The sequence below is a fragment of the Danio rerio genome, chromosome 9 (genome assembly GCF_052040795.2).
Source record: "Danio rerio strain M-AB ecotype USA chromosome 9, GRCz13ab, whole genome shotgun sequence".
Taxonomy (NCBI): Eukaryota; Metazoa; Chordata; class Actinopteri; order Cypriniformes; family Danionidae; genus Danio; species Danio rerio.
The window spans coordinates 10094058-10109720 of record NC_141029.1 but is presented as its reverse complement, the minus strand read 5'-3'; the positions used below and the strand labels follow the sequence as shown (position 1 = coordinate 10109720).

General features: G+C 33.2%; 2 protein-coding genes across 5 annotated transcripts in view; both read left to right on the top strand.

Annotated features, from left to right (window-relative positions):
• LOC147842272 (uncharacterized) overlaps nucleotides 1–15663 on the top strand; it is a 543494-nt gene that overhangs the window by 182478 nt on the left and 345353 nt on the right. The window lies entirely within an intron of this gene.
• Nucleotides 1–15663, top strand: part of gpr156 (G protein-coupled receptor 156) — a 34973-nt gene that overhangs the window by 1731 nt on the left and 17579 nt on the right. For 2 of the 4 annotated variants that reach the window (XM_087267492.1, XM_087267494.1), the window contains exons 2-4: nucleotides 12286–12441; nucleotides 14706–14833; nucleotides 14948–15089. In XM_087267492.1, the coding sequence (XP_087123618.1) occupies nucleotides 12325–12441; nucleotides 14706–14833; nucleotides 14948–15089 (387 nt within the window). In that variant the 5' untranslated portion in view covers nucleotides 12286–12324. Of the gene's footprint in view, nucleotides 1–1272; nucleotides 1340–2860; nucleotides 3084–12285; nucleotides 12442–14705; nucleotides 14834–14947; nucleotides 15090–15663 lie in introns of those variants that run through there. The other 2 variants (XM_087267491.1, XM_087267493.1) reach the window with 2 other exon arrangements.

Genomic DNA, 15663 nt, shown 5'->3' with positions numbered 1-15663 from the left:
AAGATGATGTCTTAAAATTCAGACGTTTCCCCCAGAATATGGAGCTTGTGTGTCATAATTCTTATAGATTTTGACTGGGATTTCAATGTAGAGTAATAAATTATGCTCACATATATATATATATATATATATATATATATATATATATATATATATATATATATAATATATATATATAAAATATTATATATATATATATATATATATATATATATATATATATATATATATATATATATATATATATATATATATATATATATATATATATATTGTATTATTTATTGATTTTTATTTTTTTTTTTACAAATTATGGTCATGATCTATCCTGCCTTTTTTTTTTTTTTTTTGCATTACAAATTTTAAAAATACATTTAATTCAGAATACTTAACTAATGATACTCCAAAGGTTTACATAATTATTTAATTTAACGTTCAAGAACTCTTGAAGGGTAAAAAAAAGAGTATTCTGGCTTGTATGCCCTAGTATGTAATTAAAATTTTCTAAAAACTTTACTAAATTTGTGCATCACTTGCCATATGCTGTTATTATTGGTCACACTGGTTGTACACCATCTCCTCTTTCTGTTTGGTAAGTGAGTAGACAGCCATCTAGCCTACTGTTGCTCCATGTGGATGAAAAATTCAACATGTCTTTGCAACATGAGCTTGGGCTTGGAGCACTACATCTGCCACGAGGTTACCTGGTTTCTGACAGCACTGACCCTCATTATGAGTAAACAACAGACTTAAAGTGAGACTCCACTAGTTGGAAATACGTTAGCAAGAACTAATACTGTCAAACATTCAATATCGACCTGAATTTGACCGAGCCCGACAGCGACATCTGCTGTTGAAAATAAGCGACACGACAGAATACTGTAGTTTCTTCAACATTTCTACACAAGGTCGATTCTAAGTTCTTCATATAGGCTAGTTATTATTTTTAAATATTTCATGAAGCGATATAACAATCTGTCGGCAATACTCTATTCACCAATAACACTAGTCACAAAAGCTGCTTGCAACATTGTATGATACAAATAACACATTGTAGCCTGTAAACATTTGTATAACACAAAATAACTATACAAACCAAAATATGTTTGTCCCACCTTTCCAAGAAACTAACCGCATGACAACTCACTCATGGATCTCACTCGCGCAGTGAGTACGCTATATGCGTTATTAGCCTATTATTCGCCCGCTTGGAGCTAGATGACATCATCGACCCACAGAACCGCCAAAACTGTCTGCTCTCTCAACGCGCATGCGCTCACAAATCAAACGCGTAATGGAGCAGGTGTGATAAACACGAGTGTGTTTCTTTCCATTGAAGGTAGGGTATTATGATATTTTTTTGTTTTTATAATGATTTCCATACAAAGCAGATTCCACCCTATCCCACACGCCACCCTTTCCCACGAGACCACCCAGTTATGTCAACTTAAACAAGTTAGATAAAGAATGAATTCTTTAGCTAAACTGGTTTCATCTCTTTTGGGTTATTTCACTAAATCTGCGCCTTTTCTACTTAAATCAAGCAATAAAATGTCTTAATTATGTTAGTTTTGATAAAATGAAGATTTAAAATGTTAAAACAAGTTTGAACATTGCATCTTGGGCTATTTAACTTTTATTTATAGATTTTTTTTTTTGACATTTTTATTATTCCTGATACAGACCAAGGTAATACAAAAAACTGTATTTATTAGAACTATGTAATTTTCACATAAAACCAGTATTTAAGACCCTCTTTTAAATAAATTTGTTCATGTACTTATCCTAACTTTGGAGGTCTATGTCAGTTAAGAAAAACAAACAACAGGCGTTTTACAAGAGTGATACTAAAGAAGTTCAATTTAAAGTTTCAATCAATAAATATGAAAGTCCTTATCAAATAGCATTTTTACAATCGTTTGCATTTAATGATAGTATCAGTATTGACAATATATGATTAGCTGAGTAACAGAATTAAATTAAATCTTATGCCAGTTTATGTCAAAATAATACATAATATTAAAATAAAAAATAAAAAACTCAACCAAAATGTCAAGCTAATTTCTTAATAAAGCCAATAAGTTCTACTTGAACGCATACTTGTAGACTTTGAATATAAAGAGTAAATAAATGTTAATTGAAACCTATTAAAAAAAAGTTAAATGGTACAATATGGACTTTGCACTACATCAGTCAATGATTACAAATTATCAATAAACTAAATTATGAAGAGTAAATGTGTTTTAACTGTTGGAATCCTGACTGATACGAAATTACATGGCTGAAATGAAATCAGATGGAAAAAAAGTTATTGTAGTCTAACAATAAGGTTACCCTAAATAATGCATTTTAAAATCAGTTTAACTGGTATATTATGAAATGAAAAAGCCAACAAATTTACTTTATTTTGATGATATATTGAAAGAGTACAAAATACTATTTTTACTGGATCTGAAATGACAGTAGCCATACATTTAAAAATGCTGTTTGTTTAAACTATCCTACTAGTTTAAAATGAGTTGCAATAACACAATTCTTGAGATTCTTTTGGGGAAAATCTTGATTTTTTTTTTTTTCAAACCACATACATTTGTTAAGTTAAATTGATCGACTTGTGTTGGGACAACAATAATGAATTGTGTGGAACCCTGCATATTATTCAGTGTGGCTAAGCAAAAAAAAAAGAAGAAAAAAAGAAAAGAAAAAAGAAAGTGAAATGAAAAATTTAAAAAATCAATAGTGTTATAAGAGAAAAGGTGTTTTTAAAATGACAAGTCTACTACGTTTAACAAGGCTCGTCCAAAAGTTTCCCTCCCTCACAGTCAGTCAGTCAGTCACCTCCTCTTTCTCTGAGTGACTCAGTCGGCGGCTCTGACTTCAGTGTTTCACGAGTTTATTAAGTTTGCTCTTCATCATTGATGGCACAGACAATTACAAATCTAGAAATTCAGACGGAGTCTCTGGAAGTCGTGACTACTTTTGCTACTGGAATGCGACGTCGCTTTTAATCGGGATGTACGTTTTATAATTGGACCTCTCAAAGATGTGGGGACCGGAGCACCTTTTATTCACATGGATCACAGGTTTGCGCCATCTCTTCTCAATTTAGTGTTGCATCTACTACCTGTAAAATAATTTAATTAACTGTACCAATTATCAAGAAAAATGGTAAATATTTAATATTTAACGATGCATGTAACCATGTAACTTTGTTATAATAGCAATACATTTTATTGTCATTAACCTTGGCTATTATTTGTTAGTTTTCTTTTCAACATGTAGCCTAATATCACTTCCACATTCTATGCTAAAAAAACATAATAGTAATTAAATTACCATTTTCTTTTGTTTTAATGTAATCTATTTATTGTCCGTTTCATTAAATATTAATTATTATTTAATTTTAATGTAATCATTGATTATTTTTGCACATTCCGTGCCTTGACTTTCATTTTAGCGGCTTATTGGCGTCTTCTCAGTGGGCGTTGAGTCGACGGGGTTAAACCAATAATAACAGGCATTCTTACTTGTCCAGCTCAGATGAAATTGCTAAACGGATTAAAACAGTGAGGGGGAATGTTCATATGTGATCTCCAAACAACTAACTGCACTTTAGTTCACACTAACGCATGAGACAGTGAAATAAATTCCATGCACTTACTTTAAAAAATAAAACATCCATGACGTGGTTAATAAAGCGTATACATTTTGTAAGTACTCTGAGTTGTTGCCCTGAACTATGGTGCTATTTTAAAACAAACGAGTAGCATTGATTGTCATTTTTATAACTATGTTTTACTACTGATGTCATGGCTAAACTAACGCCAAACCATGGCTGATTTCTGGTTTAACATGGTTATTTATTTAATCCATATAATAATTGTTTTAATCTCTTCAATCTTGATTTTTGTTAGTGTACTCAAATACAAAACAGTTAAATGCAGTGTTTACTTGTTCATGGGAGATAAGTGTGCTCAAAGGAGAACAGAAGAGGCACACCCCTAGAAGTGTGTTTTCTCTGAGGCATTTATGCAGACTATGTTGTGTGTGTGTTGTTGACACTGAACTCCTAAACTGAATACCTAAACTGATCAGTTGGTTGAACAGGTCTGCTTTCTCACCATTCGTCTGTGAAGAGTGAAAAATGGTCGGAAATGCCTCTCAGCGCCGGTCATGCCTGCAGGAAACTGTAAACTACAGATCTATATTGGGAGAGATGACAATACAACTTTAGGAAGGAACTTCAGGAATTTCTAAACCACCCTCACAAAAAGATGTCACATGAAACACTAACGCATGTTTAAACTCATCTGAAGTTTATTCAAAAGTTATCTGAATGCAAGGCTTTGGCTGGTCGATGCCTTTACAGAAGGATTTAAAGTGTTAGTCAGATGACTTTATAATACACAGCCTTTCTAAAAAGTCATTGACACATAAAACAAAGGTTTAGCTCAGAAGATTTAATTTCACTAACAGTAAAACTCCCGAATTAATGCTAGCTTTGATGGTCCTAATCTCCCAAAGGCCGAAAAAAAAAAAAAGTTTAGTCAAACAGCCAGCTGATTTTATTCAACTAATAAATTAATTTAATTTAAAATGACTCTGAAAACATTATGGTTCACTAATGACAATAATAATATATATATATATATATATATATATATATATATATATATATATATATATATATATATATATATATATATATATAATAATTAAATATATGTAAAATAAAATGTTTTATACATATACTAGAACAAGTAAACTCATAATGCTGTAGCACATAGGATTTATTGCTTTATATTTCAGAATTCAAGCCAGAGATGTTTCCCACATAGCAAAATATCTCTGGCCAAGCTCTGGCCCACATAATCATCTTTTGCTTGGTCCACATACCGCAGTTAATTACAGTACATGACTGGACTAAGTCTGGCTTCCAGAAAAGGGCCAAACATGGACCATATGTGGGCCAAGTCTTAGTCAAGTTAATAACCTATAACTGGGCCTGAACTGGGCCAGGTATGTTGGTGTGTCACTACTGCAATAAAAATTGATAAACCCATGAATGATTTAGATTTGTTTTCTTTATTTGAAAATAATGAAGATGTATTTTAAATGTGGGTCAAGGTAGGCCAAACTTAAATGGCCCACATATCAATTATTAACATCTGGGACAAATACTACATTTTACATCTGGCCCAAGTATTGTGTGCTGCCTTAAAGATGGTGCAATCTCTGCCAAACCAGGGCCATGTTTGGCCCACATGCTGTATGCCAGTGTCGGATAAATGCCTGCTGTGCCAGATTTATGCTAAATCAGGGCCATAATTCTTTCCTACCTGGGTTGTATTACAGCTAATGATATTTTCTAAACATTCTGACAAGACAAGAAAAAAGTTACAATAACAGGGTCTCACTGGAGCTGTAGCAGAGGCCAGCTAGTGAAGTGCTGTGCAGGTGCACCTCACTCCTCTGACCTCTAAAGGTGCTCTAGCGACAGATGTTAGTGGCCATGATCTTTAGCCTTCTTGTTAGAGCAACCGACTCCCATACAAAGAATCACTGGTTTGATCCCAGCTGAGAACAGGATAGGTGCTGTAGGACCGATGGGGTTAAATGTGGGGGCTCGTCCGGGATGGGAGTGCGGCTTAGGGGTGTGAGTGTAACAGAGGCCAGCTAGTGAAGTGCTGTGCAGGTAAACCTCACTCGTCTGGCCTCTAAAAGTGCTCTACCAACAGACTGCTACCGACTCCCATGCAAAGAATCGCCGTTTCAATCCCAGTTTAGAGCAGCTTGTGAGCATTAGGCCCAGTGGGTTACAGATCTATAAATAAATTTAGACATCTAAGACTTAAATTAATGTGCATGCTAATGTTGCCCTGTATAATTTTCAGGAAAAACTAAAATGTCCAAATAATATCTTAGTTATTCATGGTTTAATATCGATGAGGTTTGATTATGATTTTTTTAAATCCAAAAGTTAGATTACTAACTGTATGTTATAGCTTGACTCTATATAACCTTGTCTTCACATTTTACACTCTAAATCTTTTCTCAGTCTCACAGACATGATAAATGTAATGTAATATTACAAATATGACAATGTGAATGGCATTTACAATATATTGACATCATAGACTGGGTTTGTTTGTATTTTCCCATATAAATCAGTACACGCTGACTTTAAACAGCAGCTTGGATTTATAAGTCTTAGTCTTTGACTAATCTTGACTCATCAGCTCAAGTCTGCAAAGTCACAACTAGCATTTGTAAAAATTCTTTCCTCTTGGATTCAAGTCCAAGTTTCAGTCTCACAAGACTAGCCTGAACTTGTGTCGGATGTAAATTTACATGTGTTTGTTTGACAAATGCTTCCTTAAAGAAAAAATGCTCTTGCATCAATAAAAACTGTGAAGGCTACTAGCACCAGATGAATGCTGGCCAGTGTGCTATATAGATTAGTCTGCTCTTTAATTTAGGTCTATGAAAATTATAAGATTTCGTTCATTCTGAATATACTCTTGAGTGACTATTTTTTTTCTAAGAAGTCATCTTGCTTGATGTGTGTGTCAGATGTGTTGTACTGTAGATTAGCATTGCTGTTGAGCATGCTGTCTGTTTCCAGAGCTGTTTGTTTGCTAGTAACCCTGTGTCTGAGGTGCTTGTGTGTATGTCTGCGCCTCGAGCATTTGGAGATCAAACCAGATGCTGTCACTCTCTGACAGACTCATATAGAGCTCATAGTCATGCGTTCGCTGCTATATTAACTTCACTAAAGCTGAGTCACACTTTTATGAGATGTTTAAGACATACGTTAAGTGTATACAGACACAAATATAGCCACTTAGACTCATAAATATATGACATATGATGAAACGGTGCTCTCTGACTAGGCATCGATGACTTTATAATATAAACATATGAGATAATGCCTTGGATGTTCACATTTAGGCGACACACAATATGATGATTATTTTGTATCATCAAAACCTTAGCTAAATATGTAGCTTAAGTGTGACTTCTGGGATTTCTACACATCATGATATAGTATTAAAAAACAGTCGTTGTAGTTTCAAATGCATTTTTTCTAATAAATTTTATTAGTCTGTAACAGGTTCATCATTATTAAATTTGGCTCATCATAATTACATACTGTAATATCTAGTTAGTATATCTGAAGTTGGTCTCCCTTAAAGAAATGCACAAGAATATGTTTTTAAAAATGTACATATTCTATAAACTGTAATATTTTTTTTCAATTTTAAACACATTTTTGAACAATTGTTTGTCGTGTTTTGTTCATTTAAATGGTCCCGTAATAATCAATGATTTCGTACTGAAACATATATTCAGGACACCATTCGGAAGTTTGAAATTGGTGGAATTAAAGAATAATAATTGTTGTTAATAATAATAGTAGATGCTTTGCTCACTAATGCATCTTTTATTGACTGGAAATAACGTAACATTGAAAGTGTAAAATATTATTTTAATTAAATTGATAACCGGCGGCCTGGTGGCTCAGTGGTTAGCACTGTCGCCCCTAATAATAATAGTAGATGCTTTGCTCACTAATGCATCTTTTATTGACTGGAAATAACGCAACATTGAAAGTGTAAAATATCATTTTAATTAAATTGATAACCGGCGGCCTGGTGGCTCAGTGGTTAGCACTGTCGCCCCTAATAATAATAGTAGATGCTTTGCTCACTAATGCATCTTTTATTGACTGGAAATAACGTAACATTGAAAGTGTAAAATATCATTTTAATTAAATTGATAACCGGCGGCCTGGTGGCTCAGTGGTTAGCACTGTCGCCCCTAATAATAATAGTAGATGCTTTGCTCACTAATGCATCTTTTATTGACTGGAAATAACGTAACATTGAAAGTGTAAAATATCATTTTAATTAAATTGATAACCAGCGGCCTGGTGGCTCAGTGGTTAGCACTGTCGCCCCTAATAATAATAGTAGATGCTTTGCTCACTAATGCATCTTTTATTGACTGGAAATAACGTAACATTGAAAGTGTAAAATATCATTTTAATTAAATTGATAACCGGCGGCCTGGTGGCTCAGTGGTTAGCACTGTCGCCCCTAATAATAATAGTAGATGCTTTGCTCACTAATGCATCTTTTATTGACTGGAAATAACGTAACATTGAAAGTGTAAAATATTATTTTAATTAAATTGATAACCGGCGGCCTGGTGGTTAGCACTGTCGCCCCACAGCAAGAAGGTCAATGGTTTTAATCCTGGCTGGCTCTGGTTTCCCCCCCAGTTCAACGACATGCAGTATATATGAAATTAATAAACTAAATTGGCCATAGTGTATAAGTGTGTGTGAATGAGAGTGTATGGGTTTTTCCTAGTACTGGGTTTCAGCTGGAAGGGCATGCGCTGCGCAAAACATATACTGGAATAATTGGTGGTTATTTCCGCTGTGGCAACCTCTAAAATACAGACAAAGCCGAAGGAAAATTAATGAATGAAAAAAAAAAATTTTTTTTTTTCCTTTAATATATTTCAATATCAATATACTGCATTGGCAAAGTTTTAGCATCGTTATTAAAGTCTTCAGTCTCATGAACATTTAGTTATCATTCTAATATGCTGATCTGGTATGAAAATGTATTATATTATCACTGTTGAAAACAATTGAGCTGTTTAAAACTTTTAAGGATTATTGATTAGAAAGTTCAGAATTACAGATTTTACTGTATAAATCTTTTGTAAGTAAAATTAAAATGTGTTTACTGTCACTTTACTGTTATTAGTTAAATAACGGTATAAATGCAAGGTGTACAAAGGCAGATTTAAATCTGTAGGTACAAAATTTATACTTTTTATAGTTATAAATAAGAATTGTAAGCAATAAATAAAAAGCATGTCAACTTCCCAAAGCAATGATATCAATTATGCAATGCTAGCACATACTGTAAACACATACTTTCAGAAAGACAGAGAAAACATTCACAAAAAGATTAACTAAAAAAACAAAGGTCAGAAAAAAACATCACCATGAATACAGTAACAAGTGAGCACAGCTTTGAAAATCATTAACTTTCAATAGGAAACTTATCAAAACTTTTGATGCTAATGGTCCAATCTGATTCAATGATTTATGCTAAGCTAAGCTAAAAGTGTCCCGCCAGATCTGGATTGACTAAACGCATTCAAAAATGGAGATTTGTAAAATGAGCCTTAAAAAAGTGGAGTGTTGCTTTAAGCAGACCAGTGTTGCTGTACACATTAAAATGCCTTTGTGTAGATCCCTCACAGCACAGGTGATGTGTTCTACCCTTTGAGGCTCATACCTGCGGTTATTCTGCCGATGTGACGCACGGATCTGCATTGTAAGTGGTAATCGGTGCATCCATGTGGGATTTAGTGCGTCGCTCGCAGCTCTTTAAACTCTATGTTGTGGAGGCAAGCCTGAGCTTTTCCCTCCTCTTTTCATTAGCCTTGCGGAGCAATGTGATTACAGCTTTTAAACATCAGAGCTATAATTATGTAATGAAGAAGAGAATGAGCCTGTATTTTAATGTCCTAAATGCTCCGTCACAGAAGAGTACCATGCCATGATGTTGCTCTGTCACTTTTTTTGGTTTTCTGATCTCCATGATAATCAGAGGCCATTTGATTTGTGATTCTATTAGCTTATTATAAATAAAATGTATATTTTATAACATGCCTTAAGTGACTTTTGATATTAAAATAAGATTGCGTACAATAGTTTATCATACAGTGCATCCAGAAAGTATCCATAGCACTTCTTCACTGTTTCCATATTTTTTTTATGTTACAGCCTTATTCCAAAATGGATCTAATTAATTTATTTCCTCAAAATCCCACACAATACCCAATAATAACACTGTGAAAATTGTTTTTTTTTTTTAAATAGTTGCAAATTTATTAAAAATAAAAAACCTGAAAAATCCCATGTACATAAGTAATCTCAGCCTTTGCAGTGAAGCTCTAAATTGAGCTCAGGTACATTCTGTTTTCACTGATCATTTTTGAGATGTTTTTAGCAGCTTTATTTTAGTTCACCTGTGGTAAATTCAGTTGATTGGACATGATTTGAAAAGGCATAAACCTATATAAGTCCCAGAGTTGACAGTGCATGTCAAAGCACAAACCAAGTATGAAGACAAAGGAATTGTCTGTAGACCTCCGAGACAGGATTGTCTCGAGGCACAAGGCTGGGGAAGGTTACAGAAAGATTTCTGCTGCTATGAAAGTTCTAATGAGCACAGTGGCAAAAAGTGAAGAGCTAAGAATACTTTTCGGATGCACTGTATATGTAAAATGTCTCACCAACTTATTTGATTGCATGTGTTTTACCATAATTTTATACACTGTGTTTTGTCAGCCCTAATTTAACAGTAATATCAGTATTTGTATCAGTTTCAAAGGAGTGCTGAGGGGTCTGTGGAAATATCGGGAGAAAAAAAAATTAAGTAAAATATGCAATAGGAGCAATTCCTGCTATGTGACATTTGCAGTAAAAACAAAAGCATAAATTCATATAGAAAATATTTGTTAATATTATATTGAAACCTGTTTATATTTTCCAAAACAACTAATGGCAGAGTTAAAGTATCAGTAAAATGTCAATCTGTAAACATCTTTTAGATTTTAAAAGAGGAAAATAAACGTGTTATTTATGTGACCAAAAGTTCTGTGAGTTTACAATATACAACATTATTTGTAAAAATTCTGTTAAAATAAACTGCACAATCCAAATGAAGCAATGCTAATCAAAATGATAAGAGTTAGCTCACTATAGAACAAACATGATTCATTTTAAAAAGCTTGATATCTCGCTGTTATAGATGTGACACATTGGCACTTGTGTGACTTTGATAAATCAAATATAATTGTTTGAAAACACTGAAAGAGACAGATTTGAGTTTATATGATGATTATATGATTTTACAATACTGTGAAATACAAACCTACACAAAAATCCTAGAAAGGGTTTTGATATTTGGGTGAAAACTATTTTTTTCATAAGGTGAATATTTGCATGGAATTGCTCTTATAAATTTTCCAAAAGAAAAAAAAGAAAAAGGAAATAATAATAATATAATAATTAGAAAACAATTAAAACAAAATTATTTTAAAAATAAAATAAGTAATTGAATGAATGAATGAATGAATGAATGAATGAATAAATTAAGCAATTCAATTCAATTAATCTTTATTTCTATAGCGCTTTTACAATGTAGATTGTATCAAAGCAGCTTCACATAGAAGATTATAGTAAATTGAAACAGTGCAAGTTCAGTTTTCAGAATGATAATTAAAGAATGCGGATAAAAATGTTAAATATATATATATATATATATATATATATATATATATATATATATATATATATATATATATATATATATATATATATATATATATATATATATATTTCACAAATGTTATGAATAGAATTTGTTTGAAGTTCCCTGGGGTGGTATAGATCAGTTCCCTGACTGCTATAATCTTTATTAAAATCTGTATGAACTGCTGTGATTCTAAATCAGAAATTAAATATTTATCAGGTCTTACAGCAACATAAAAACAGTCTGAAATTGAAAGCTTTATTGAAAAAAAAAACAGTAATTTTCTTCTTCTTATTATTATTATTGTTATTATTATTATTGATTATTATTATTATTATTATTATTATTATTATTATTATTATTATTATTATTAGGCTGTTGATTCCACTGTGGCAACCCTTAAATAAATAACAGCGCCATCTTGTGTTCAATCTTCTACAGTGCACCAAAAGACAAAAAAAAAGAAAGGCTAGTGGAGTGTATCCAATTATGGACTATTTATATATATATACTGTTTGTAATATATTGATTGAATGTAAAGGATACAGTTTGTGTGTGTTTGTAGACTGGTTTTGGTGGTTTTCAGAGACAGCCTTTTGTATAAAGACATGGTTATGACATAGTTGTAGTCTATTATAATGGTTTGTGCGGGCATGCCTAATATCTTTGTAATTCAAATGCTTTAAAATCATATTTGATGGGGTCTTTTGACATTACATTCAAATATTGCCACAAATATTGAGGATTGGGTTTAGTGGTAGGGTTAGGGTAGGATATAGAATATATTACTCTTAATGAGTCACCCAGAGACCACTAACACCGCGTGTGCGTGTGTGTGTGTGTGTGTGTGTGTGTGTGCGTGTCCGTGTGTGTGTGTGTGTTTTTGTGTGTGTGTGAGTGAATATGAACTGTTGTCTGAATATTGTTTTGTGTTCTTCAGGTTGTGTGTGTGTGAGTTGAGCTAGAGCTCAGGCCAGTGATGGAGGCAGGACTGAACTGCAGCTCTCACTGTGAATCTGGCGTCTGCTTCATCAACGCTGGAGTGAACAGCCAGCAGGCCTGGGACGTCCTGCAGAGACTCTGTGCACTCACAGCGGTATACACACACACACACACCTATTCCTATTCTTGTTCCTATCTAGCAGCACCCAGCGACACCACCAAAGAGTTTACATTTTAAATTAGTTTTTCCTTTAAAACTGCAGAAGCATCATTCACACTACTAAAATGATATTACTGTATTTTGGGGGATATTATTATCTAAATATTATTTCTGAGTGTGTTTTTTTTTTTTTTTTTTTAATGCTCTGGTACCTTGATTTAGGCCCAATGCTGATGAATAAATGTGTCCCTAAAACTGCCAGTGGGTGGCAATAAATATTTCAATTAATGAGTGACTCACAGAATCACTCATTCAAATGATTTGTTCAAAGGAGCTGATTCAATTACAGCAACAAGCAAGTGACTGTCTTTATACCACCGAATGAATCACTGAATAAACAAATTAATCAAAAAAAGATAAATTCTCTACAAATGTGCTCTAATTTCTGCAGATGCTTTGTTTGAAACTATTTTCATTGACAGAACAATGAAAACAGACAACACAGTGTATAAATTTGATACTTCAATACATTTTATTTTTTAATAACTATCCCTGCAGGCACAGAACGTCAACATGACGTCAGAGTGATGTTGTACCACAACGTCATCGGAAAATTGGATTTTGGTTGGAAATTAAAATCGGGTTGACATCAGAACCCAGTGTCAGACAGACGTCAGTGGCCAACATCAGGCAGACGTTGGATTTTGGTTGGAAATCAAAATGGGGTTGACATCAGAACCCAACGTCAGACTGACGTGAATGTCCAACATTAGGCAGACGTTGGATTTTGGTCGGAGATGAAAATCGGGTTGACGTCAGATTCCAACACCAGACAGTCATCAATGTCTAACATCAGGCAGATTGCAGATTAATTCCACAACCTAATACCAACCAAAGATCAATGTCTACGGATATTCCACTTTGACATTGTATGGACGTCACAATATGATGTTATTTTAATGTTGGAATTTGGTTAGTTAAAGCTACAAATTTAAACCAACCAAAGATCACCGTCTACTGATGTTAGACTTTGACGTTGTATAGACTTCACATTATGACATTAAGATGACGTTGGACTTTGGTTAGTTAATTCCACAACCAAACCAACCATCCACAATCAACCAAAGATCAACGTCTACGGATGTTATACTGACATTGTATGGACGTCTTATTATTATTGTTAAACTGAGATAGGAATTTGCTCCCCTGATGTCGCAACTAAAATATAGCCAAACACCTACATCATATGCACGTGCCTGCTGGGCATTGAACAATTCAATATTACATTTGCAATCACAATCATGCACTGACAATCACAACATAGCACTCTTGCGTCTGTGATATTATTAAACTAGATTAGTCAACAGTTGAAGTAGATCACAAAAGTTTTATTTAATTGTCCCAAGAAAAAGAATGGGTGTTGTTTAAAAGTTTCAGGACAACATTAATAAAAAGTTGTGATTTTCTTAAAATGTTGACTACTGCATATCATATCATATCATATCAAATCATATCATATCATATTTTTAGCTTTCGTAACTTGATTTTTAAGCTCATTTTAACTCAAATTTAATAGTTTTCATCATGTAGTCAATGGTTTGGACTTTCAAGATGTTAGTTTTTACAAAGTCGGTGGCATACTTGATACTGTCTGTCACCATTATATATGTGACCAATTAGGATGTTGTTATAGACAATACAAATTTCACACCGGTAAAATTGTTTTGTTTTTAACAAGAAATTGCTGATTTTATTTCAGAAAGAACAGATCTAATTGATCAGGAGTATTGTAATGATTTCTACAAATGAAATTCAGCTTGAAAAGCACATTTAAGATTGTAATATTACTATTTTTATTATATGTCCATCAAATTTATAGAGATTAAGTAAGCATACTTCTTTCAAAAATATTAATAGAACTTACTGACTGCAAAATGTTTATGTACAGTATCCTGCACTGTAAACAATGCAGAGTTCCACACAGTTCATTCACGTTGTCCCAATACAAATTGATTAAGTTAACATAACAAATTTAAGTAGATTAAATAAATAATAAAGTAATCATAATCTCAAGAATTGTGTTGGTTTAGCTAATTTTAAATAAATAGTTTGACCTTTAAAGTGTGTGTATATATATATATATATATGTATATATATATATATATATATATATATATATATATATATATATATATATATATATATATATATATATATATATATATATATAAAATATTTTGCGGTTTGTCTGAATCTAGAGCAGTGTGGATGTCCAGAGTCGGTCTCTGTCTCCTGCTCTTCGTGCTGTCGTGTGGACGCTGCTGTCTTGTGGGATTCTACTGGCTCTCTTCTTCCTCATTTTCACTCTGCGCTTTAAAAACAACAGGTACTGAACCCTCAAACATGAAATTGGGGGGCTCATTTGTTGCTTTACATGTGGTCTTTTTGTTCTTTAACTACAGTAGTCAACCTGAGTTTTGATTGTGTGCCTCTGACACAGGATAGTAAAGATGTCCAGTCCCAATCTGAATGTGCTGACCCTCTGCGGCAGCGTCCTCACATACAGCAGCGGCTTCTTATTCGCCATAGAGGAGAAATCACTGCTGTCAGGAGCAGGAGCAGGAGCAAGAGCTGTATTGCAGGTACATTTTGATCTCAGCTTATTGAAATACTCTTTTGTCCTTGTCTACATGCAAACCAATAACCCTACAGAGCAAGCAGACAAAACTTTTATATGAAAATGTAATCATTTCTGAATCTAACTTCAGTAGTTTATTGGTTATGTTAGATGTCATATTCAGGAAATCGTTTAAAAGCGAAGAACAATTTTCCAAGAGGTTAGCGGTAAACGTGTGGCTCATATTATTTTCTCAAGATGCATGACTTTGATCTTCTGCTTCTCAAGATGGTAAAATAGATTTAGATTTCTTTGGGGCAAGAAAATGTCAGAGTTTGTGGTATATTTCCCCCTTTACTGCAGAAATATTTGCTGTCTGGGTGCATTTTGATCTACAGTAATAATTCCTGTCTAATGTCACACATGAACACTTCAATAAATGACTTTAAACGGCATGGAGAAATTGGAGTTGAGGGTAAAAATATGGCTGTAACAATAGGTTTATGCATAAGGTTTTTACCACACTCTGAAAAAGAAAAACAGATTACATGACCATGAGCATTGTGGTTTTATTATACATAATCAGGTTAAGAATGTAC